This window comes from Mytilus californianus, unplaced genomic scaffold (genome assembly GCF_021869535.1).
Source record: "Mytilus californianus isolate M0D057914Y unplaced genomic scaffold, xbMytCali1.0.p SCAF_2, whole genome shotgun sequence".
Lineage (NCBI taxonomy): Eukaryota > Metazoa > Mollusca > Bivalvia > Mytilida > Mytilidae > Mytilus > Mytilus californianus.
The window spans coordinates 133,101,961-133,118,113 of record NW_026262668.1 but is presented as its reverse complement, the minus strand read 5'-3'; the positions used below and the strand labels follow the sequence as shown (position 1 = coordinate 133,118,113).

At 33.5% G+C, this 16,153-nt stretch overlaps 1 protein-coding gene across 1 annotated transcript; it reads left to right on the top strand.

Annotated features, from left to right (window-relative positions):
- The first annotated feature begins 301 nt into the window (after positions 1-301).
- Positions 302-15,974, top strand: LOC127731082 (uncharacterized). Its single transcript, XM_052239942.1, has 5 exons — positions 302-450; positions 1,796-1,896; positions 3,845-4,070; positions 11,751-11,939; positions 15,664-15,974. Exons 1-5 carry the CDS (start codon positions 418-420, stop codon positions 15,808-15,810), a joined length of 696 nt encoding a protein of 231 aa, XP_052095902.1. The 5' UTR covers positions 302-417; the 3' UTR covers positions 15,811-15,974.
- The last annotated feature ends 179 nt before the right edge of the window (positions 15,975-16,153 follow it).

Sequence of the window (16,153 nt, the reverse complement as noted above, 5' to 3'; positions counted from 1 at the left end):
GTGGTTTGAGAGGAGTTGCGATGACAAGAAACAGGACTGACGGACTGACGGGCTGACGGAGGGACAGACGGACGGACGGGTCAAAAACATTATACCCTCCGCAACTCGTTGCGTGGGGTATAACTAGAATATCGCAGAACACTACAAGGAAACTAAAACAAAAGAAGTACTATCCCCAACCAAAACTGGGGTTGAACTCGGGGTGATGTTAGGAACGAATTTTGAAGAAAAAAACACTCTTATCTTCCCACACACCCTTGATGAAAGTTTATTCAGTTATATACCATTGAACTACGTAATTTGTGTACAGCCGATTTATCTTTAGATTTAACAGCTGAAACAATTACTTTATCATCACTGACTGATGTATCGCAGATTCCTAAATATATAGGTAAACAACCTGTTTTCATCGTCAAAATGGAGTCTTACATATTTCTTGTTTCTGTTCTGGTAAGTCTAAGAAGTTAGTTTACACTATTGTTACACATTTTCTTACATATTTCTTGTTTCGGCTCTGGTAAGTCTAAGAAGTTAGTTTACACTATTGTTACACATTAAAAAAATATGAACATTTTATTTTTGACATATTACCCGTAAAATATTCATTGGAAATTAAAATAAAAAAATATGAAATGTCTTCTGGAATTAATGCACTTCTTTAGTCAAACGCAAACCATTAGTCCTTGAATATATAATTATTGTAAAGTATACCTATTATTTTCTGTCCAAAGTAGGTCTTTCCCATATATGCCCTTTTTCCATAAATTATGTTATAAGCATTGCATGACGCCCGTCCTCACGGGACATTATGTTTCCTGGGAACTTCATAATATAATGGATTTTGCTGCATGTCTACAATTGCCAGGAGATACAAAAAAAAAATATAACACGTTTTTAATATCAACTTGTTACCCTTTTACGCACTAGAATTCGTATTTTATATTATGTTTATAACAGAAAAATTATATCATTTTTCATCGGAATTTGAAGACAAGTAAGTTGATTTTTCTGTACAATCGACTGAGATAAATTAGTTGTGAAGACAATGAAAATTAGAGATTTAGATGTCTTTGCTCAGTATTACAACATTGAGATTCTCTCTGAAACATTAAAAGCCTGGGAAAAGCAATCAAATGATTGGTTTATTACATTTGGTTTCTGATTATTGCTCAGTCACTTAAGTGACATCGTACATGAAATCATGATACATAGACTTTTGAAGAAAAAAAACCACATGCACGTCGTTTGTATTGTTTATCGTGATATATGTCTTACTTACTACAGTAGATCCTGCCAAAGCGTAAAACCAATAATGAACTATGGGTCATGCTCCGCATTATGCACCTGTCGTTTATTTCGGTGGTCACCAAACCTAGAATGAAACCACAGAAATTACCTTCATTAGAATATGACTGGACACAACACGAACAGCCCTTTTTGGCATTATTTGAATTCTAATGAAATGTCATTTACGTGAAATATTTAACTTGAATTTTAGCTCATACACAAAATGCACATTAAAGATTTATCTTTTTGGTCAATTTTAGTTTTAGATATGAATAGAACCTGGTGTGGGATAAAATTAAAATATCTTGTAGTACTATGTACAAACTTTCTGTACAGAGTGCTTTCTTTTTACCCGGAAGTAAAATAGCTTGTAGTACTATGTACAAACTTTCTGTACAGAGCACTTTATAAGTTTTAAATAGTATTTTTGTCGGCTTACTTCGGCCATCGTAAATATGTATAATAAAGTAATTAGTCTTCCTTAAAAATGTTTGTATAATGTTTTCAGTGTTTATTGGTAGTAAAAGTAAACTGTAGATGTTACAAATTAGAAGAGTCTCAAAATCAGTATCTGGCTTATGAAAGTACCGGCATCGATTTTACTGAAAGGTAATATAATAATCATTGTATACAAGAACATGTTGGGTATCACTCAATGAAACAGCAATCCAACGACAAAAATCACAAAGACATCTAGAGGACAAAATACAGTCTTTGACAATAGACAGGTGTATTTACAATGTTTGACAATAGACAGGTGTATTTACAATGTTTGACAATAGACTGGTGTATTTACAATGTTTCAATTTCTAAATCGTCCCGAGTCTATAAAAGTTTTGAAAAAATTATCAAAAAATATCTAAGAAATTCCCTTTAAACCAAATTCTTTAAATACAAAAAAACATTTAGATATGTACTGACGGACATACAACACACAATAAAAACCAGTACAAAAAGTAGCACTTAAATGATATAATACAAAACAAAAACACAAAATAGATTACAAGCTAGCTCAAAGTACTTAACCTGCTAATAAGTAATCATCTCCCACTGAATATCAGTTACTGAATAGGGAATTACATACATCATTTTCAATACAGTATAGGGAGACATGATCTTGTACAAAAAACGAAAAAGAAAAACAGGTAGTTTTCGGGGCTGTCAGGAAATGTTTGTGATCACATACTATAAATATAAATAAGAAGATGTGGTATGAGTGCCAATGAGACAACTCTACATCCAAGTCACAATGTGTAAAAAGTAAACAATTATAGGTCAAAGTACGGCCTTCAACACGGAGCCAGGCTGACACCGAACAGCAAGCTATAAAGGGTCCCAAATGACAAGTGTAAAACATTTCAAACAGGAAAACCAACGGTCTAATCTATATAAAAAACGAGAAACATTTATGAACCTCACCAACACACGACAACCACTGAACAACAGGCTCCTGAGTTAGGACAGGTGCATACAAATGCAGCGGGTATAAACGTTTTAACAGGCGGCAACCTTCACCCTAACCTGAAAAAGTAGTGTAACATTACAACATAAAAAGACACACTATAAAATATCAATTGAAATGGCTTAACTCGATCAAAAAGACTATAAACAAAAACAAGTAAACATACACTGAACGCATAAGTTTGATCTATGACACAATATAAATACAATATTAATAAAAAAAAAATATGTAGAACAATGTAAAAAAATAACTTTAACCTGGGACAAAATGGCGTTAGATAAAGTAACGTACACAGTTAAATTTAAATATAATAATTTTGTTGTTTGGAGTACGGAAATTTTTTTTACAAAATAAATGATATGTACTCTCGGATTGATGTCTAAAAGATGTTTGTCACACAAATCTCCTCTTATTCATATTCTGCCGAATACTTTAGATGTTTCATCACTGCACGGAAGATATTTTTAATACAGATGTGCTGGAACTAGTCCAAGAGATAATACAGATGTACTGGGACTAGTCCAAGAGATAATACAGATGTGTTGTGACTAGTCAAAGAGATGTGTCAGTAATAAGTGAATTCGTGGTTAAACAGTTAATGCTTCCCGTTAATTATTCAAAAGACACATCAAAATTATGTTTTGAAAAGAATGAAATATCAAGATACACATAAATTCAAACACCATTTAAATTCTTTAATTGTGTAATACTTTCTCTGACATTTTAGAAAGATTTAAACCTATTTGTCCCAACGTGATTGCAACATATTCACACACTAAGCAAAACAAAAATGAAAGATATAAAATGCGTAATCGAAAGCCGTAAATAAAAAGGAGGAACAGTTAATAGCAATAACAAAATATGTACAGAAATCTACAGGGAACACTCATTTACTCATCAAAGATAAATTTAGTGTTCATCCTCTTTCAGCAATAACGACTTTCAAACTTCTGAGAGATTAGACATCTTTTCTTTCAGTTGCATTAGCCGTCCACGAAAAAAAATAAATTAGCAACCTCCGAAAACCTTTCTAACAAAGACGCAAATCCGATAAAATATCTATAATATATAGATATTTTTTTTTTCTGTTTTCAGTTCTAACTTTCAGTTATCTTTCAAAACAACTAAAGAAAATGGCTTGTTGTACTACTCTGAAAGCGAATATCGAGACGATGACGCACCTTTAGATTATGAAGGGTTGTACCTATATGAAGGGATCCTACATTACTTTATATTCAATCCAACTATATATGGTGGTGGATTTTCAAGAGGAGCTCATGTCAAAACTGATTATGAAGTTAATAACGGAACATGGATTACAGTAAGATTCTGTCTAACCATACTTTTACATAATTTAACAAAAAGCTTCATAATAATTGAAGCAAAACAATTCATAGAATAAAACGCATATAGGTTTTATTCATATTAAACAAAAATACATTGAAATTCTTTATATTCAACGATTGTCTGTTCATATCTTGTACAAACAATAATAAAGTTCATACAAAATACAGTCCTTATTAAAGCACTGACCGAAAAAGGTGGTATGACTAGCGTATACTTGAGTTAACACGGGTGTCATTCAGTATATCGAGAAAAATTATCGTGAAAGAATAACTAACGGTGGTCAATCATTGTGTTAGAATCGTGAAAGATCTGGTATCGGATCGTGAATGCAATTAAGTTTAATTCTACTTCAAAATTTGTGAAAAATCTGCTGTATTTTCAAAAGGTGAAACAAATTAGAAGAAAGTATTATGTCTGTCAAAATGATTCAACTTCCTTAATAGTATTAAAGAAAAAATCAGTACTGTTTAAGAAAACACAAAAGGCGACACACAATCCTATGAGAATCATTAAGAAAAAAATCCCGTTCTGTATCTATAATGGTCACATTCCAATATATCATGATATACTTGAAACTTAATCTTTAGTGTGTCAGATGGTTTTTTACTTGAAATAATATTTTTTTGAAAAGTATATTTTTGTTGATTTTTAATCAAATGGATCGAATCGCCTCGGTGGTCTCGTGGTAGCGTATTCGCCTCGAGTGCGGGAGGTCGTGGGTTCGAACCCGGTCGGGTCAAACCAAAGACTTTAAATTGGTATTTGCTGCTTCTCCGCTAAGCACGCGGCATTAAGGAGTAAGAGCAAAGACTGGTCGGCTCGGAGTCAGAATAATGATTCCGGGTAAGATGACATGTCTTCCTGCGGACTTTCATCTTGTGAACTAGCACGTTAAAAATCCGGCTCAGCGTGTCGGTCTAGTACAAAACAGGGTTAATATTCATATTACATTAACATGTTCTCGTCCTGAATATGCATATTAATTTGCCGCTGGACGTTAAGCAGCCATCCATCATCATCAGCATCATCAAAATTGATCGTGAAAGATCAGGCAACGCATTATTTTGATCGTGAAAGTCAAGGCGTGACCAGACTGAATGATCAGAAAACAACATTTCTATTACCAATTGATATACCTGTAATTGGTTGAAGCGTGTAATTACTTACTAAGAACGTAAATGAATGCTTTCATTTTATTGGTGATATATACACATAATACATACAGACCCATATTTAGACATGTTTTCATTTAAGAGGAAATGATAAATAGCCATCCAGGATATAATAAGACCTCCAGGAGCGTAAATTGTCGAAAAGTAAATATTTTTGTATTTACATTGCTAAATGCATCCAAGAATGAGTGAAGCAGGGGGGGGGGGGGGGGTCTGGTGGTTTTCCCCTTGAAATATCTTAATGTGTACGTTTTTGTTTTCGTAAGTGTTTAACTTATATCAAAGAAGCTATATCATATAACTTCACATAAAGGTATATTGAAGATTTTCTATCCATTAACAATACAAACGTTTCTGATTGGGTCCCATTAATAGTCTTGAACTAATGATTATAGACACCACTTATACAGCTTCCTCATCCTCATTTTTAACCGGATTTTCGAAGTAAAAATCGGTTATTGATTTGGTGATGTACGGCGGGCGGGCGGTCGGGCGGGCGGCTGCCAAACAGTGTCCGTTCATTTACATGAAAACGCTTTGAAGACATTTTTTCAAATTTAGATATGTTGTTTCATGTGACTAAATGAAGGTCAAGTTCAATTTTCACGATTTTAGCTTTTCTCGTTAATCAGTTATAGCCCTTTCCCAAGAATTCAATTTTTGATGAATTAATCCATTTCTGTACGAAGGGAAATAACTCGTTTTTAAAAAGATTTTTAAAAGACATTGTATTAATGATAAATGACATTTTGGATTTTTTTTTCTTTTCTTTGGTGAATTGTTTGAACAATTTTGTAGATTTGTTTTTTATATTCTGTATAAACTAATTGTCTGAGTGTGTGTTTATTTTAATTTTTACTTGATCCTGTTCCAGATTTGCAAATTCATTAGATAATAATCTATTTGTATTAAAGGATATATTTCATTACATAACAATGTGTAGATAAAGTTGTAGAATTTCATAGATGAGTTGCAGATCTTTATTAGTTTGTTACAAACGAAAGAAAAATTATTAAGAACTATCAATTATATATATAAAGTTTGATTACACTAAGTGTTTTTAAATGATTGTCACCTTTTATCAAGATAACACACCATGTGGTAATTGTCAATCACCCAATTATAATTGTAGTAACAGATTTATTTGCAAACTATTAATTATATTAGATTATAATTTGAAAATAAATATAACATTATATCTAATTACATCATATCTTATTTTAGAGAACTATAGTTAAATCATATCTAATTTTAGATATACATTATTGGTTCATGGAAATAAAGTTATTTCCCTTTGAACAAAAATTGTTTAACTAAGAAGTATTTCATCAAAAATTGAATTCTTGGGGTTCCTTGATATGCTAATTCTAGCAATGTACATATATTTTGGATATTGGACCATAATAGGTAAATGTCCAATTTCAAATTTTTCAGTTCTTTGACCACATTTATTTTGTGTCACAAACCTATGCTGTATCAAATATTCAATCACAATCCAAATTCAGAGCTGTTTTAAGTTTAAATGTTGTGTCCATACTTGCTCAACTGTTCAGGGTTCGACCTCTGCAGGAAAATCCGGTTTGCTGTCTCTCTGACAGCCTCTTGTTAGACATACATATGTATGACTCGGAGATGCGATGGGGACGCTGAAGTGCGATGGTCCGTTCGCTGATGTGCGATGGTCTATATTACGCATGATGGCTAGTTTAAAATCTACAGATGATCAATTACCTGTATTAGGCCTATGAGAAGTAGATGTTTTTAATAGTTAGTAGATATATTTGCATTTGTTATTGTATATGTATGTCCTTAGTTACAGTTGCAAACTAAATGTGAGATCATCCTCTTTGATTTTCCGCATGTGAACATAATTCTGCGTTAACATTTTATCTTGACTTGATTCCTCTCATGAGTTCCTCGTTTACCGTAATATCATAACACGAAGAGTCCGTCTGCGGACACGTGTGTATTGAGAGAATGACACGCTCCATCGTACGTAAAAAAGAACCTTTTATAGATTTCGAAAAAATCTGCTACAGAAGGTTAACTTTTCCATCTTCACCAATCACTCCCCGTTTCCTATAGTATTAAAGGGTAGAAACCACTAATTAACTTAAAAATCCCGAAAAACTTCTTCTAACAAACAAATTGATTTCTTCATTGACATGAACAGCATTGAAAATATAGTTCGTGTAGTCCATCGCACTTCGGCGACAAAATAGCGTCATAATGCCACAATCGTACTTCAGCGTGATCAAAAACGCACTTCATCGTTAAACCATCGCACATCAGCGTGACCATCGCGGTTCAGAGTCCTACACATGTATACCCCAAATTTGACTACAGTGGTCATCTCAATACCAGAGTGTATGACAAACGAGATGATTTCAATTTTGAAATTATAAATTTTCCTCACCTAAGGAGCAATTTATCAACTTCATCCGCGTATGGAGTATACATTTCTCAACTCATACGATATTCAGGTGCTTGCAGCTGCTATTCAGAATTAGTAAAACGTCATCAGCGCCTGAGCAAACAAATAATGAGCCAGGGTTTGTGAAAGAACGTGTTTATCCTTTTTCTCAAAAAGTTCATTGCAAAGAACCAAGACCTAATAAATAAATATTCAGGGTCTACTTGATACAAATAATACAGGATGGTCTTGAGTTAAAGATTCTACTTGCTGGCTCTATGTATAATTTTATCTACTTTTTTTTACCTTTATTTGTCTTTGAACTATTATGTTCCATTTGGTCGTATGATTTTTGACGTGGTTTGGTATATTTGCATCCAGCTTTCAGGTTTTTGGCTTTTGGCGTTCCTAATGCAGATGGGAACATTTTGTATACCCTTGTATTTATATTTTACTTATTTTGTATTTTATCGGGAAAGTGTATATTTCACTATGCTTTACTATATATACTGACTGTATTATCAACTACAAAAAAAATCTCTGCTTGATTTAATTGTAAGTATGTACGAATGTTTAATTCAGTTGTGCTGTATGTCTGCTATGTATGTTTACACAGTTTTGGCTGCTGGAGTCGCTTTCACAAAAAAACTTACGACTATAAAGATTGATTCTAAGTATACTGAATTGTTCATGACTTACGATCAATCTTAGTCGTAAGTACTATTGTGAAACCGACTTCTGGATCCCAGTTATTGCCACGTTAACTTGTCTGTTTTGGTTGCTCACCCAATTTGGCAATATTACGGAACATTAAACAAGTGTTATACATGAGGGCGTTAAGCTAGCTAGAAAACCAGGTTTAACCAACCATTTTCATAGGAAAATACCTGTGCTAAGTCAGGAATATGACAGTTGTTTTCCTGTGTGTTTTTTTAAACAATGTTTTTTTTCCGATTTTTACAAAAATCATCAAGGATCTTCGTTTTATAGATATGACTGTGCATGAAAATTAATAGAAATCAGATTAAACAATCTTAACTTTTCATACGACATAAAACTTATGCAGGATGGACAGGCGTACTTATATTGTAATAAGGCAACTACTCGATGTGATAATAATAATCAGATCCAATGGCATTAATCTATCATAGTCATTTCCGCAAACAAAAGTGAATCGGAATGAGTCATGCAAATCCAATCTTTTTCTATAACGATTACAAATATTTATTATCATGTGTTTAAAAAAATGATTTGACCGTTTTCGTGGATTTTTGCAATAACGAATAAGCGGCAACAGATCTTTCACGACCCTTTTCACGATCATCAAAAAGCCTTATTCGCTCATTCCAACATTCTAACCATTCTAAACAGTAATATGGAACAACATGTTTAAGAGAAAAGTAATTTGTGCATTCAAAATATGAAAAAAAAATCAAATTTGTTTACATTTTTATTTCTTTGAAATTTTGATGATCAATCTGCCTTTTGTAGTTTTGTAAACATGTTGTACTTTTAAACCTTGATTTTTCTCGGATACTGATCAAAATGTTCAACCATTTTGACACACAGTTTTAATTCTGACACACAGTTTGATTTTTCTAATATTTATCATTATCATTCATTAAATTTGATTATTAACTGACGTTGCATGTGTCTTGTCAATAAGATTTCCTTCACGACCCTATACCAGATCTTTCGCGATCCAATAGCAATACTTGAACACCGTTACTTATTCTTTCACGATCATTTTTGTCGAATGAGAGCCATGTTGTTATATATGTCGGAAGAATAACATTGTCTTTGTTACAAATTTATGTAACATGTAACATTTTTTCGTTTCGCGCTCGAATGTTCACATTATGCGGACTTTAGAACAAGATTGTACGCCATACGCAAAAATTCCTCCAGCAGGTGATGATGAACGTCTAAAATCGACACTACACAAGTTTCACGGTCACATTTACAAATTCATTGAACGATACGTGTCTGTGTCTCAAATTACGAAAGATATGTTTTCGCAGTCTTATTTTGTCTGTTCTGAAAATTAACCGATTGTGTCCCTTCGTACTTAATCTGGATTCCCATGGCGGTCCATACATGCATAGCAGGAGACACTCACCATATCGACGCATCCAGTCTCGTTTGTGATTCTTTATTGTTTTTTTATTCCAAAAGAATTTCTGAACATCGGTTAACCACCACCACCTCTTATATATTGTCCTACCTCTGCAGCATAAGGGTCACACTGTAGTAGTCATAAAGTTAACCACCACCACCTCTTATATATTGTCCTACCTCTGCAGCATAAGGGTCACACTGTAGTAGTCATAAAGTTAACTACTCCCACCTGTTATATATTGTCCTACCTCTGCAGTATAAGGGTCACACTGTAGTAGTCATAAAGTTAACTACTACCACCTCTTATATATTGTCCTACAATAAGTTAACTACTACCACCTCCTATATATTGTTCTACCTCTGCAGCATACGGGTCACACTGTTTTAGTCATAAAGTTAACTACTACCACCTCTTATGTCCTCAGCAGCATACGGGTCACACTGTATTAGTCATAAAGTTAACTACTAGCACCTCCTATATATTGTCCTACCTCTGCAGCATAAGGGTCAGACTGTATTAGTCATAAAGTTTTTCATACGAAGAAGTTAGATTTACTGAAAATATGTGTTCCATGTGCATTAATTAACGCTTTGTTCCTCTTACATCTTTAAATGTGAGAGGTGTACTAGAAACTCCCCTTCCGTAATGAAGTACGCATTGTTCATCGAAATGGCAGTTATTGAATTAATAAGTAGCTAGATCTACTTTAACCGTAAATGAAAGGCGAAATATACCGAAGGGACATTCAAACTCATACATCAAAAATAAACTGACAACCCCATGACAGAAAGACAAAAAGACCAAAAGACAAACAACAGTACACAAAACACAACATAGAAAACTAAAGACTGAGCAACACGAACCCCATGAAAAACCGGGGATGATTTCAGGTGCTCCGGAAGGGTAAGCATATCCTGCTTAACATAATAATAATAATAATAAATTCTTTATTTTCAGAAGGTAACACAGATAACAAAACAGTTAATCCATCCCATGGCCTTCTATATCTACATGATATATTTATACATACACAAAGATAAACAAAACAAAATGCTATTACACTACATGTGTACAAGATCACATACTAGTATATAGTACAGATAGACCAATACCACTGACATGAAAAAAAATACATGTGACACTCGTAACTGTTTAGTGTTCAATCATACAATTTACATATATTATTTATTATTATTCATGATATGACTGGTATACAAGAGTGAAAAATAAGAAGATAACAAGGCGGTGTAAAAAATCATCAGTGGAAAGGGACAGACAACAGATTGGCTAATAGAAACAAAAACGAAACGGCTAACAATTATAAACCATAAAACCACAATGAAAGATTGAGCGACACGAATCAACATCAACCCCACCACAAAATCTAGGGTAAACTCGTAATGGTAGGTTTTTTCTGCACCACTAATGGAGCTTGTCGTGTTCCTCATGAACAGTAAATATCCGAAAACACGGCATATTCTTTGACAAGTTATAAACGAGGGGAAAAAAGTGGCGAGATAGTGTAATAAATGAAACGCATCCTCTGACATATGTAACACAGACTTTATGAAACATGATGTTGTGACTTTCGAAAAATAACTTCAATTTTACAAAAAAGAACCACTTGGTTGTATAGCCTCTTTGTAAGCATCTATCAAACAAAAATACAGAATAGAAACACAAGCTTGGGATATCGTATGAACTCTACACAATCACCTTATGTGCATGGCCCGCTGGTAGGTTGTTTATAAATACGGGAAGTCAACAATGGGATGACGGCAGTCTCGTTTTTTATATGAACAGTAACGAGAGTGAATCATCTCTAATTTTTTGGTAAAATAATAACCGAATTCGAATTCTGGTTATCGTTTTTGTACTTAACGCACTTTCATTCAGAATCATCGAACTTGGCATTGTAAAATTTTTAAAGTATTTTTTGTGATGTTTAAGGTTGAATTCTTTAGAAATAAAGAAGGACAAATGCCAGGCGCTTTCTCTGATAGTAACCCCGTTACGGTCGAGCAAACTGGTATCATTGTTAATGGCGACAAGTTTGTATTTGATGGTACCATTGACAAAATGGATGTAACTGATCAGAAATTATATATTGGTGGTCATGTAGACTTGGCTGTCCGGATTGTAAGTATAATCTGATACTGTGTTTTTATGGTTATGAAGACGAGGCTGTCAGAATGATCAGTATTATGACCAAGGTGGGGGTCAAGGTCAATTCGCCATGTCAGAGTTTGTAAATTGGAACGCGGACTGAATTACTTCCCCCATTACGTCAATGCAATTTTATCATAATTGAATGGCAAATTTTATTCCTTATATTTGACAGCCAAATTTCAATTACTTTCTTATACTTCATGGTTTCATGGAGAATTCTTGGTGGGTCATGACCGGCAACACACCTTATCGCTATTAATTGCTATCCGGATAAGTTCTAAAATTACACACCTTTTCAAACCTGAGGCCCTGGTTCAAACGATATATTGTGCATAAAACTTTTCATAGAGACGTGTTTAAATCATCGTAAACACATCAAACAAAGCATTTTCAATGACTTTAATTTGTCTTTTAAAAATTGCTTCGTAAGCTATCAAAATTTTAAAATGTCCACTTTCCAGACTTCTTCCTCCCTCAGCTCATTGCTGATGGTCTTTGTTTTGCTCTACTTGACCTGTACAGGAGGTTGTCTAAATAACTGTTTTTCCCGGATTGGATTAAATAACGATAAGGTGTATTAGGAAAGCAATTCTGTTTTGAGTATTAATAGGGTCATTTTATTCACTTCCTGGTTCAAATAAAATTTTGTTTATTTACTCCAGACAATTATACCCACCCAATACATTTCAGAATCTCTTAAAACTTAACAGAAGTTAAAAGTTTAATGAATACCTTTGAATATACTACAAATTTAAGCATCTTTACATAATTTTCATCTCGGTATAATATCCCATTCAAAATATGGTAGATTTGTAAAGGGACTTCATTCGTGGGTAGTGGACTGGAATCCTATTCCAATTGTGGATTTGGTTTTCAGAATTGAAATTATTTTTAGAATTCCGATATTGTGGGATTGCCTGTCTGAATAGTAAAATGTTCAGAGACTGTAAACTGTAGACATGACTATCAGAATGGTAATAATAACAGAGTTTGTAACTTGGGGATTTGGCTGTTAGGATGGTAGTTATGACAGAGTTTGTAAACTGTGGATTTGGCTGTCAGAATGGTTATAATGGCAGAGTTTGCTAATTGTGGTTTTAGCTGTCAGTATGGTTATTACGTTCCTAATCTGGACATTGTGAATGTGAAAATGTTCACATAAAGTATTCTTTTAGACTTCACGGTCAAGACTTGTTACTGTTCAGAGACTATATACTGTGCACTTGGCTGTAAAATGGTAATAATGACAGAGTTTGTAAATTGTGGATTTGGCTGTCAGAATGGTTATTATGGCAGAGTTTGTAAATTGTGGATTTGGCTGTCAGAATGGTTATTATGGCAGAGTTTGTAAATTGTGGTTTTGACTGTCAGAATGGTTATTATGGCAGAGTTTGTAAATTGTAGTTTAGCTGTCAGTATGGTTATTACGTTCATAATCTGGATATTGTGTACTAGGCTGTCAGAATGGTAAATATCTTCAGAATTTGGATATTGTGGACTTGGCTGTCTGAATGTGAAAATGTTCACATAATGTATACCTTAGACTTGACGGTCAGGAGTTTTAACTGTTCAGAGACTATATATTGCGCACTTGGTTGTCAGAATGGTAAATATGTTCAGAATTTGAATATTGTGGACTTGGCTGTCTGAATGTGAAAATGTTCACAAAATGTATACTTTAGACTTGACGGTCAAGAGTTGTACTGTTTAGAGACTATATATTGTGCACTTGGTTGTCAGAATGGTAATTATGTTCAGGATTTGGATATAGTGGACATTGCTGTCTGAATGTGAAAATGTTCACATAATGTATACTTTAGACTTGACGGTAAAGAGTTGTAACTGTTCAGAGACTATATAATGTGCACTTAGTTGTCAGAATGGTAAATATGTTCAGAATTTGGATATTGTGGACATGGCTGTCTGAGTGTGAAAATTTTCAAATAATGTATACTTTGGACTTGACGGTAAAGAGTTGTAACTGGTCAGATACTATATATTGTGCACTTGTTTGTTAGAATGGTAAATATGTTCAGAATTTGGATATTGTGGACGCTCGTTTTTTATATAGATTAGACCGTTGGTTTTCCCGTTTGAATGGTTTTACACTAGTAATTTTTTGGGGCCCTTTATAGCTTACTGTTCGGTGTGAGCCAAGGCTCCGTGTTGAAGACCGTACTGTGACCTATAATGGTTTACTTTTATAAATTTTGACTTGGATGGAGAGTTGTCTCATTGGCACTCATACCACATCTTCTTATATCTATTGGCTGTCTGAATGTGAAAATGTTCACAAAACGTATTATTTGGACTTGACGGTAAAGAGTTGTAACTGTTCAGATACTATATATTGTGCACTTGGTTGTCAGAATGGTAAATATGTTTAAGAAACTATATATTATACACGTGACTATCAGAATGTTAAATATGTTCAGATGTTGTACATTGTGCACTTGGTACTCACAATGAAAGTGGTTGTCATAATAGTAAATAGTTTAAGAGACTACATATATGCGACAATTCTCTGTATCTTCGTTAATGATTTCATCTATAACTGTTTGTATTCGAAAGCCACTGATTCGTTTAATGTATACTAAACGCGCGTCCGGCGTACCAAATTATAAAGCTTGTATCTTTGAGGAGTTTTGATATATAAGTAAGCACGTAGAGAATGCTTTCTGAATTGTAAGTTGACAAACGGCTGTATATTAGTAAGCACGTAGAGAATGCTTTCAGAATTGTAAGTTGACAAACGGCTGTATATTAGTAAGCACGTAGAGAATGCTTTCAGAATTGTAAGTTGACAAACGGTTGTATATTAGTGATCACATAGACATGATAGACAGTCAGAATTAAATAAATAAGTTTGTAAGTAAAGAGAAGATGGTGAAAATGTCCGTTATCTTCAATCACGATTTCTTTATATTTGCTTAATGAATATATAACGTTTACATTTTATATTAAAGGTATTTGTAAAGCAAAATGTTCTATGAAATAGTGTCATGAGTATCATGAAATTTTGTCGCTATCTATGAAATAATGTCCAGAGGACAAATTTCCATGTAAATGTTGTCCATTTACAGACAATATTTCACAGATGAATAGTATGAAATTTTGTCTTGTTAAAGGGAGGTTATCCAAGGTTATATATTGTGTATATTGAGACAATATTTCATAGATGGATGGTCATGAAATTTTGTCTCATGAAAAAGATGTTATAAAAATTGACTATTTTGGATATCATTAAAGCGTTTTATTTTATTGATAATTAGTTCATTACAAACGAATCAGCATACTTAATGTATGCAGCGATTTATGGTTATATACACATACTTTTCATGAAAAGGATTCCTCGGGTAAAACATACTTGGATTAAGAAATATTTTCATGGACAGTATTTCATAGTGAAAAATTGTCATGGACAGAATTTAATAGTGAAATATTGTCATTGTCAGTACTTCATTGTGAAATATTGTCCCGAAGGAGGTGACAAAATTTCATGGACAAGGACACTATTTTATATAAAATTTTGTTCAACGAACAATATTTCATGGGTGATATTATTTTTCTTTATAATAACATTGACAACCATAAGTTAAAGTTTAAAGTACGATAGCTTGAATCCTCATCCTGTTGTGTTTCCTTATTGATAACCATGCAGCTTTCCATCGAATAAATTTTGTTTTAATTGTAGGATAAACAGGGCAAACTGGGAAGTTTCGATGGCTACATAGACATGTTTAAAGATTTGAAGTCCAACACAGAACTGGATCCTAATGAACCAGGACAACTCTTCGAATCGAAAGAATGCGATAGAAACTCTCCACTTCCGTATGCTTAAGATATAACTGTTTAATTATTGTAACATCCGGTCCGTGATTGAAAATTTCAAAAGTTCGTATCAGCTGATGTGGATAGACACTGGTATCAATATAATACAGATTGTTGTAACCGAGTTATATGGTTATAGATTCAGAATCCAGTTTATAAAGATTTATGCTTTTAGTCTGTTGTGTTGTATGTCGGTTTACACAACTTTGACTGCTTGGTCCCAGTTATTGTCACAATAACCTATTATGTCTGTTTGGGTTGCTCACCCAACTTTACCAATATAACAGAACTATAAACAACTGGCATATAACTGGGAGGTTAAGCTAATTATAAATCCAGGTTGAACCCACCAT